General features: G+C 41.8%; 1 protein-coding gene across 8 annotated transcripts in view; it reads left to right on the plus strand.

Moving 5' to 3' along the window:
- Positions 1-10,932, plus strand: part of lrba (LPS-responsive vesicle trafficking, beach and anchor containing) — a 180,274-nt gene that overhangs the window by 21,746 nt on the left and 147,596 nt on the right. For 7 of the 8 annotated variants that reach the window (XM_019861874.1, XM_019861876.1, XM_019861877.1 and 4 more), the window contains exons 1-11: positions 3,434-3,566; positions 4,182-4,334; positions 4,625-4,793; positions 4,871-4,944; positions 6,450-6,512; positions 6,693-6,790; positions 6,880-6,972; positions 7,449-7,557; positions 7,671-7,752; positions 9,981-10,104; positions 10,236-10,428. In XM_019861874.1, the coding sequence (XP_019717433.1) occupies positions 3,480-3,566; positions 4,182-4,334; positions 4,625-4,793; positions 4,871-4,944; positions 6,450-6,512; positions 6,693-6,790; positions 6,880-6,972; positions 7,449-7,557; positions 7,671-7,752; positions 9,981-10,104; positions 10,236-10,428 (1,245 nt within the window). In that variant the 5' untranslated portion in view covers positions 3,434-3,479. Of the gene's footprint in view, positions 1-503; positions 638-1,873; positions 1,983-2,597; positions 2,751-3,433; positions 3,567-4,181; positions 4,335-4,624; positions 4,794-4,870; positions 4,945-6,449; positions 6,513-6,692; positions 6,791-6,879; positions 6,973-7,448; positions 7,558-7,670; positions 7,753-9,980; positions 10,105-10,235; positions 10,429-10,932 lie in introns of those variants that run through there. The other variant, XM_019861882.1, reaches the window with a different exon arrangement.

Genomic DNA, 10,932 nt, shown 5'->3' on the forward strand with positions numbered 1-10,932 from the left:
TTCATGTAATTTATGTAAAAAGAGTGTTAATAAATCAATAAATTTTGCACCGAGTAAGTTTAGGTGGCACTTTAGTGATTGTTAAAAATAAACAATAACATCAACACAAATAATTAAAGCTATAATACAAATATAAATACAAAACAAATTAAATTGAATAAATATCCTTTCCCCATGGATAGTTAATTTTACTCTAAACAAAAAAAAATTAAACATTTCACCCTAAAATGTATGTGACATTGAGGGTTTATTAAAAATAAAGCACAGTCAAAGAAATGGTAAAGAATAGAGAATATTGATTGTGAATTTAATCTATTCGAAAATAAATCTATTATATATCATTGGTTTTGTAAAATACAGTATTGGGAATTTGCACAATGTCATCTGTATTGTGGTGGTAAGTATTAGACATCGGAGGATGTCATTTTTGTTCGACATCATTAATAGTCATGTTGAATAGAGCCATGGCTGAATGTAACTTCAGTGTGGCGTTGTTCGTGCAGGATGTGAAAGCGGTGGTGACTCACTCTGTTCAGAGCGGTATTCACTCCATTGGTGGCGTGCAGGTCCTTTTCCCCCTCTTTGCACAGCTGGACTTCTGCCAGCCCTCCAGCCACGAGCTGGACACCTCTGTCTGGTAACTATGGAAACGCACATACGTTTCATATCTAGAACACAAGATGAGTGCATCTACACAAGTGTGTCAATGTTAACACTTGGAAACCAAGTGTCATTCTTAGGTACGCACAAGGATTAAAAAAAAAATCTATTTTTCAGAGATTTTTAAACTCCTATGAAGATGCAACAACTGGTATTTAATAGTTTGGCTCATACTGTGTGCGCTCCGGTCATCTCAACGCAGCATCCTGCAAATGCAGATTCTTAGAGATTTTTAAACTCCTATGAAGATACAACTGGTATTTAATAGTCTGGCTCATACTGTGTGCGCTCCAGTCATCTCAACGCAGCATCCTGCAAATGCAGATTCTTGTTCCACCACCGATCTAACCTAGTCCTCCAAGGCAGGAGCCTTGCACGCTAAAATGTGATTTAACAAAAATGAAAAAGAAAAACGGCAACAACTGATAAACATAAGACACAACATGGAGGAGGCCACACGAGGATGAAAGTTGTTTTCATGGCTCTTTTTCATTGAACTCCAACCCAAATGGATGCTTCAACCCCAGATGAACAACTTCCCATTTAATTTCGGTCATGAAGACCTTGAGACTTTTTCATACATTCTGTCTTAAGAGACGTGTCCACGGAATTTTGTCTGGATCAGTTAAATTGCTGACTTTCCACATCCCGTTTCCCCAGAATTTGCCCCCCAAATGTCCGCTTTAAACCAAAATGGCAGACTTGCTGTTCATTTCCTGGGACTTTTTTACATGTCGAGTGATATGTCGATTGATGGAACTGATGACAGGAGCAATTTTTTTAACTTCCTCTGGCACTTTTTCATTGTCCCTCAAACCAAAATGGCCAACTCCCTGGTCAATGTCATGCATGGCGTGCATTGTGTTTACAATACACGTCCGCACAACCTATTGTCAATGGTGCTAATTTCTTCCAACTTTCCACAAGGCACGACTGGGTTTCATGACTAATTCATTCCGTTTTTTCGCATGCCAGCTTCGCAAGAATTACCTACGTGTCTTAATGGTCCTGTCTCCCTTTCGACCTTCTCGAGGCGACACTGCGTGATGCGTCGGAACGACGAGGACACGACACCCTCATTCAATCACATCACATGTTGTGTTCGGCCCCCTTCGCACTCCGGGCTTTGTCAGCAGCAGCAGCTCACGCGGATTATTGTTCCTGTCCGTCACGGTTGTGACTGTTTTTGTCTCTGTGCGCGTTTGCCTCCTAGCTGCACGCTGTTGTCTTTTGTGATGGAGCTGCTGAAGAACTCTGTAGCCATGCAAGAGCAGGTCCTGGCCTGCAAAGGCTTCCTAGTCATTGGATACACGTTGGAAAAGGTGGGTCAAATTTCCAGTATCCATTTCGTACCCTCATCAAGCCTCCAAAATGGCAACCTTGCTTTTGGTTGGCACAATATTTCTCAATGCAGAAATTAAACCTTTTTACTTGAATTTCAGAACAGAAACAATAAAATGAAACAACTAAAAATACTTAATCGGACTTTGAATGATGGATTCAGATGTCACATTTTTATTTACATGCATTCTTGATCATTCCCATCATTGCATTTTGAACAAAAATAGAATTGTAACATACATTTTAGTCATAATGTATTTTCAAGTTTTGGTCATTTCACCACGAGAGTTCACAAAAATGGCAAAACATCAAGAGCTCACTGGAATTGAATGAGTCCACATGAAAGCACTTCATAATATTGAATGGTCTCGATGTCTGCATCATTTTCTGAAGCACGGTATTGCATGTATACACGGAACTGAACTTTAAGTGCTCCGTCTTAGCTTGGCTTTGATGACCAGTCAAACAGACTTGATGTGATTCTACATATTCTCCTCTCTGAAGGTCACAGCTGTTTGTGTGCTTGGCAAATGGCCTTTGCCATTCTTCACAGACGTCATCATCTCATTTTGCCTCTTATGTTTACTCTGCTGCAGTCGTCCAAGGTGCACGTAACGCGACCCGTCCTGGACATCGTGCTGGCCTTCTCCCGGTACTTGAGCAACTTGCAGAACGGCATCCTGCTGCTCAAGCAGCTGTGCGACCACATTCTGTTCAATCCCGCCATCTGGATCCATGCCGCCGCCAAGGTAACCACGCGATATGGCGAAAATGCTTGCTAAGTACTCTAACAGGGCCAGAGCTGAGTCCAGTAGCTAAAATGTGTACTCTTACTAGAGTACTTTCCACGGAATTTTGTCTGGATCAGTTAAATTGCTGACTTTCCACATCCCGTTTCCCCAGAATTTGCCCCCCAAATGTCCGCTTTAAACCAAAATGGCAGACTTGCTGTTCATTTCCTGGGACTTTTTTACATGTCGAGTGATATGTCGATTGATGGAACTGATGACAGGAGCAATTTTTTTAACTTCCTCTGGCACTTTTTCATTGTCCCTCAAACCAAAATGGCCAACTCCCTGGTCAATGTCATGCATGGCGTGCATTGTGTTTACAATAAACGTCCGCACAACCTATTGTCAATGGTGCTAATTTCTTCCAACTTTCCACAAGGCACGACTGGGTTTCATGACTAATTCATTCCGTTTTTTCGCATGCCAGCTTCGCAAGAATTACCTACGTGTCTTAATGGTCCTGTCTCCCTTTCGACCTTCTCGAGGCGACACTGCGTGATGCGTCGGAACGACGAGGACACGACACCCTCATTCAATCACATCACATGTTGTGTTCGGCCCCCTTCGCACTCCGGGCTTTGTCAGCAGCAGCAGCTCACGCGGATTATTGTTCCTGTCCGTCACGGTTGTGACTGTTTTTGTCTCTGTGCGCGTTTGCCTCCTAGCTGCACGCTGTTGTCTTTTGTGATGGAGCTGCTGAAGAACTCTGTAGCCATGCAAGAGCAGGTCCTGGCCTGCAAAGGCTTCCTAGTCATTGGATACACGTTGGAAAAGGTGGGTCAAATTTCCAGTATCCATTTCGTACCCTCATCAAGCCTCCAAAATGGCAACCTTGCTTTTGGTTGGCACAATATTTCTCAATGCAGAAATTAAACCTTTTTACTTGAATTTCAGAACAGAAACAATAAAATGAAACAACTAAAAATACTTAATCGGACTTTGAATGATGGATTCAGATGTCACATTTTTATTTACATGCATTCTTGATCATTCCCATCATTGCATTTTGAACAAAAATAGAATTGTAACATACATTTTAGTCATAATGTATTTTCAAGTTTTGGTCATTTCACCACGAGAGTTCACAAAAATGGCAAAACATCAAGAGCTCACTGGAATTGAATGAGTCCACATGAAAGCACTTCATAATATTGAATGGTCTCGATGGCTGCATCATTTTCTGAAGCACGGTATTGCATGTATACACGGAACTGAACTTTAAGTGCTCCGTCTTAGCTTGGCTTTGATGACCAGTCAAACAGACTTGATGTGATTCTACATTTTCTCCTCTCTGAAGGTCACAGCTGTTTGTGTGCTTGGCAAATGGCCTTTGCCATTCTTCACAGACGTCATCATCTCATTTTGCCTCTTATGTTTACTCTGCTGCAGTCGTCCAAGGTGCACGTAACGCGACCCGTCCTGGACATCGTGCTGGCCTTCTCCCGGTACTTGAGCAACTTGCAGAACGGCATCCTGCTGCTCAAGCAGCTGTGCGACCACATTCTGTTCAATCCCGCCATCTGGATCCATGCCGCCGCCAAGGTAACCACGCGATATGGCGAAAATGCTTGCTAAGTACCCTAACAGGGCCAGAGCTGAGTCCAGTAGCTCTAATGTGTACTCTTACTAGAGTACTTTCGAAAAATATGACTCAAGTATCGGTCAAGAAATAAAATTAGAATTGACAAAAATCACAATGGCAGCATGATGCTAGCTTTGCAGTAACAGTTGTTTCAATTGTAACAATTTGACTAAAATTGACAAGAGTATTTCAAAAATCACTTATAAATCCCACTGAGTTGTCTCCTTTTTCCTCTGATGTTGCCTCGCAGGTGCAAATGACTCTGTACACGTACCTGGCCACCGAGTTTATCAGCACCGTCACCATCTATAACGCCATCCGCCGGGTGGGCACCGTGCTGCAGGTCATGCACACGCTCAAGTACTACTACTGGGTGGTCAACCCGCATGACCGCAGCGGAGTCGTGCCCAAAGGCGTCGGTGAGTGTCCGTCACTTGATTCGACTGGCGTTCACGTCAAACAATCGACTGACGCTCTGCTTCCATCGTTTTTCCAGATGGTCCAAGGCCAAAGGAAATGCTGTCTTTGCGAGCTTTTCTGCTTTTGTTTGTCAAGCAGCTCATAATGAAGGTAAGCTAGTAGGTGTGTACTGAACATTGGAACCGCCGATATGTGACACATCACAAGTGGCACAATTCAAACTGCAACCACACTTTGTTGTCGCTCAGCTCAGCATTCATTGATTGTGATTTCTGCTCATTTGGGATCCAACGTTTCTGGCTTTTTTTTTTTTTTTTGGGGTTGCTGCCCCTACAAAAACTGGACCAGTGTGATGGCAAACAAAATGTGTGATTATAACCATAGAACTGGAAATGACATGACCTTATTACGATTGGCTAGAAGAGGCTACTCAAGAAAATTATGACAGGCAAGACTTTGCAGTACTTTGCTAGTTTTCGACCCGCTCATCACACTAACAATGGCTACACTCGTCGTTTGCATTAGAATGATATCTGAACAGTTTCAAGTGACAACATATTGACAATTTTTTTTTCTTTTTTAAATTTTATTTTATTTTTTTAATCCAATACAATGTGGAGGGACTACATAACTATTCTAGTTACAATAAGATGGCGACGGTTTGCTCGACAGAATATCAGGTTTTGTGATATTTTTAAGCAAGTTACTCTGGTAGATTTCCAAGTGAATTAAAACATGAGAGTTCCATTGTATTTCAACTAGCTGTATGCTAGTTTAAAATAACGCCACTGGCTGCTCTACCCGGTTCGTCGTCAGACATGTTTGGAGCCTTTTTTTTTTTTTTTTTTACCCTGAGACAAGCATGATGACATCGGCAAACATTGCAATTGATTGGTAGAGGGCCAAATTACCTTCTACAAAAAACACCCTACGTACCGTTTACCCCTGCACGATTGTGTTGATTTAATTGTATTTATTTAGACGCTCATCACACTAACAATGGCTACACTCGTCGTTTGCATTAGAATGATATCTGAACAGTTTCAAGTGACAACATATTGACAATTTTTTTTTCTTTTTTAAATTTTTATTTTTTTAATCCAATACAATGTGGAGGGACTACATAACTATTCTAGTTACAATAAGATGGCGACGGTTTGCTCGACATAATAGCAGGTTTTGTGATATTTTTAAGCAAGTTACTCTGGTAGATTTCCAAGTGAATTAAAACATGAGAGTTCCATTGTATTTCAACTAGCTGTATGCTAGTTTAAAATAACGCCACTGGCCGCTCTACCCGGTTCGTCGTCAGACATGTTTGGAGCCTTTTTTTTTTTTTTTTACCCTGAGACAAGCATGATGACATCAGCAAACATTGCAATTGATCGGTGGAGGGCCAAATTACCTTCTACAAAAAACACCCTATGTACCGTTTACCCCTGCACGATTGTGTTGATTTAATTGTATTTATTTAGAAAATTTGAACTCACCCGGTCGAGCCATCATCTGAAAAGTATATGCGTACTTGCCTGACACAATGCCTCACAGTTCGGAATTTCTGGGTTCCTCTGTCAAGTAACCCCCCAGTTTTGAGCTTTTCTTTTGCATTTGACAGAACCCTGGTTACTAATGAGACACCTCCACTGTTGTTTCAGGACACCGGTGTGAAGGAAGACGAGCTCCAGAGCATCCTCAACTATCTCCTCACCATGCACGAGGTGGGTGTACAAAATCACCACTAGATGGCACCATTGTTCAACACTTTGTCCCTTGCTGTTGCTATGCAAAAGACAAGCAAACAAAATCCCAAATTGGTCTCTGAATATTTGGCTCTAGGTGGTACATAAGTCTAAAAAAAAAATCTTTAAAATGTGTCACTTGTCTTTTTCCTAATATAGGATGACAACCTGATGGATGTGCTGCAGTTGCTGGTGGCACTGATGTCGGAACATCCTGGATCCATGGTGCAGGCCTTTGACCAGCGGAACGGCATTCGGTATAGCAGGAGCACACATGCAGTTGTTTGAATGTTGCCCCTCGACAGCTTCATGTGAAATATTCTTTCATTCTTGATTTTGGTGGCAGTGTGATTTACAAGCTTCTGGCATCCAAAAGCGAAGGGATCAGAGTGCAGACGCTCAAAGTGCTGGGATACTTCCTCAAACATTTGCCCCCCAAGTAAGCACCATTTCTGTTATGATTATATTGAATGGACAAGAAGGCATTTCACTTGTGAAGCGACACTATTTGCACATAAAATCGCCCAGGGCCCCACTCAAATGAAAACGACGACTGTATTCTGGAAATTTCCCCCACGAAGAGGTTGGGGGGGGGGGGCGATGTACAATGCAGTTTTATAATGTCAAATATTTGATTGTCCTCCACAAATAAGGCGAGGCCTCGAATGATAAGAAAGATCAATTATATCTTTGTCCGTACATTGGGGCAAGCCTTTTTAATTATGCAAATCGAGTTTTAGAATCATATAAATTACATATTTTTGTTATTAAATGTGGGGGAGTCGAATTCACTTTTATAATATAAAATCGATTTTCCGATGAATCGTCAGAGGCCTCATTTTGAAATTGGCAAGGATGGTATTATTTTTTCTCATTTCTCCCTGCTATTGCCTCTGTTGTTGTTGCTTTCATCAGGAGGAAGTCAGATGTCATGCTGAGTCACGGTCTCTTCTCCCTGCTCACAGAGCGCCTGATGCTCCACTCGGCCCAGTTTTCGATGACCACCTACAACGTGCTCTTTGAGGTCGGCTCACCTTCATTAAAGCAAGATAATGCTATGACGAAGATAATGCTATGACAACGATGTGCCATGTGAATGTATCGTTGACTGTTATTTTACTTCCGTTCCGGCTTCAGATCCTCGCCGAGCAGATCTGCACACAAGTCATCCATAAACAGCATCCGGAACCCGACTCCACTGTGAAGATCATCAACCCACGTAAGTGCCTGTCCTTAAATCACTAGCGCCCCCCCACCCCCTTGCCACACAGCACACCTTCTGTCTGGCTCCCTGCACGGCAACTCCATTCCCCAAGGAAACAGTTGCAATGCACAGGTCCAACAAACAACACACACATTTGTTACACGAGGATATATATTTTTTTAATCCTCCTGTGTAAATCCTTGTTTGTATGCTGTCTAATCACAGTCTGTCAAAAATTATGTTTTGTAACCTATATCTGTCTATCTATCTATATATCTATCTATCTATCTATTTATTTATTTGTATTTTACTGAAAATACAACAAAGTTTCTCAAGAAAATTGGAGGTTCGTGCCTTTTGTTGGACAGCAGCATTGCAGTTTTTCTTTTCAAAGTTTTTCTTTTTGTTTTAATCTGTTTGAAAGTGAACACTGCGCTTAAATATCGGGGGACGACATCTTAATTGATTCAATTAAAAGACCAAGTTTAAAGTGAAAAGCAGTTACTAAAAATTGATTGTAAATGCGAAGTACTCTACCACTACACCGTCCTGGAACAATAATTCATTTGCACACCACTAGAGGGCGCCTGCAAATAACTAGTACTAGCACTGTATTTATAGACATAAAATCAAGGACCCCCGATTATAGTTCTGATGCGCCTTGGTGTTGTGGGCTCCCTCCTCCTTCATTTCTATTTCTACACAGGAACACGTGCAGTCAGTCAGTAATTCCCCCCCCCCCAAAAAAAAGAAGAAAAAGCTCTGGCGTGAGTTCAGGCTGGCTTCTTTAATGTGACAAGGTCCGGCTGCAGTCCCACGCTGATTATGTGCAGCCACGGCTGTGTTAAAAAGCGTCCCAGCCGGGCCAGATCACTTTGTACGAATGGTGGTATGCTTCTCCTACGCCCCCTGCACCTTTTCTTGATTTTAATCTGTGACAAAGTCTCAAAACAGCCCTCTGATTGCACTCTTTAGGAACGCCAGAGCCAATCAAACTACATCGAGGAAGTGCCGTTTCCCTCAAATTAACTTGGAAAAACAAGACGGGAGGGTTACGCCATGCCTCCGTTCTTTTTGCTTGGCTAATTTTCTGGCGGTGAAGGTTCAGCGATTCATAATTTGCACGACTTTAAGCGTAGAAACGACGACGGAGCAAAGGGGGCGACTGTTAGCGCCAAGGTCTGAAGAGGCGAGTGTAACCCAAACCCCAACTGCTGACATTGTCTCAGTAATTCATCGCAACTGGAGCCAAACCTTCTACGGGGGCCCAAGCAATACCGAAAGCATTACTGTAAGATAGCTATCTATACTTTAAATATTCTCTTCTGTCATCCATTTGTCAGACTTCGGATTGTTTGTGACAGAATGATTTGCACGTCGTGTCCAATCTAGTAACGACAGTTGATGCAAACCTCTACACAGTCTTGTTCAAATGACAGGTTTGTCTGATATTTAAAAAAATAAATTAAAAAAAGAGACCAAGACACATTCAAAACGTTTCCATCATTAATGTGACCAGTTAAAAAAATCTTTTAGTGAAGCAATTTAGGGGGAAAAAAAGCGTACAGAACCTCTTACAACTGGAGACCTGTCTGTGTTCAGAATTAACCAGTCACACTCAAACTTGTGAAAAATTGGAGTTGGCACACACCGGCCACTAATTAAAGTTCATCTGTTCGAATGGGCTTTGCCTGACATTTTTCTAGGCATAGTCTTACCCCACAAGCCAAATGGCTACATTGAAACTGTCACAGAAATTAATAGCTGTAAATTCTCACTTAAATGATGTTCTCAAAATTTTTTTTTTATCCCTGACCAGTCAAAAATTTTTTTAAGTGAGAAATGAACAAATGTTCTCAACAAACGTGATTTTTGTTATTGAGAATTCTTTTCTCTCCTCCAAATATTAACTGAATATGATGCCTTTTCTGATAAGAAAAAATAAAAACACTATCATTTGCATTTTCGTGAGAAATAATACGGCTTCAGTCATGTAATCATACGATTATTATTGCGAAAATGCAACTAGCCACATAACTTTTCTCAACAAAACCCCTTAAATCTAATGTTTTAATATTGACTTTTTTCCATGTGAAATACAATATTAAAAAAAATCTAAAATATTGTTTTATTCCCATAATATTAAGATTTGCCTAGAAAAAAATGATTACCCCCTCCCCTGGTTTTTTTTTTTTAATCTCAAAGAATATTAAAATTAAAAAAAAGTAATATATATTTTTCAGAGATTCTCAAGGTCATAGCCAACTTGCTGAAGAACTCCCCGCTGTCGCCAGAGACAATGGAGGTGCGCAAGGTTTTCTTGTCGGACATGATCAAGCTGTTCAACAACAGCCGAGACAACCGGAGGTAACGGACACATGCCCCACCCACCACACACACACACACACACACACACACACACACACACACACACACACACACACACACACACACACACACACCCATGCGCCTTCCTCACGCCGTGTGTCTGCCCCAAGGAGCCTGCTGCAGTGCTCCGTGTGGCAGGAGTGGATGCTGTCGCTCTGCTTCATCAGCCCGCGCAACAGCGAGGAGCAGAAAGTCACCGAGATGGTGTACGCCGTCTTCCGCATCCTGCTCTACCACGCCGTCAAGTATGAATGGGGCGGCTGGCGCGTCTGGGTGGACACTCTGTCCATCACCCACGCCAAGGTCAGAGAGCTCGTTATGGCCCTCTCACACACATACAGTCACCAGTGCAGGTTTCGACCCCGCTTTATTCATCAGTCATGTCATCTTTTTCATTATTTCCCACACCAAGGAGGCTTTGTTTTTCCTGTCGACAGTTTTGTCATGCATCCAACTATATTTTCCAAAGAGATGCCTATTCACTGCTTGGTGACAACACTATCACACGCTGATGAAGGCCCCCCCCCCCCTAAAAATGGTTCCATCATTATTATTATTATTATTATTACAGGTATTATTATTACTTTGTTTTTTTTTTTAATTCATGAATTTGACTGTAAATAAATTACACTTTGGGGGCCGCTGGTGTAGAACATGAAGGATGGTGGTGTGCAAAAATACAACCTATTCCTCACATACCTATTTTGTATTCGTACTTCTCAAAAACTACCGTTATAATGTACTGACTGATTCGTTATGTCCCTCGAGGTATGTTGCAACAAGGTTCCACTGTGTGTGTGTGTGTGT

Source organism: Hippocampus comes, unplaced genomic scaffold, assembly GCF_001891065.2.
Source record: "Hippocampus comes isolate QL1 unplaced genomic scaffold, H_comes_QL1_v1.1 scaffold7, whole genome shotgun sequence".
Classification (NCBI taxonomy): Eukaryota; Metazoa; Chordata; class Actinopteri; order Syngnathiformes; family Syngnathidae; genus Hippocampus; species Hippocampus comes.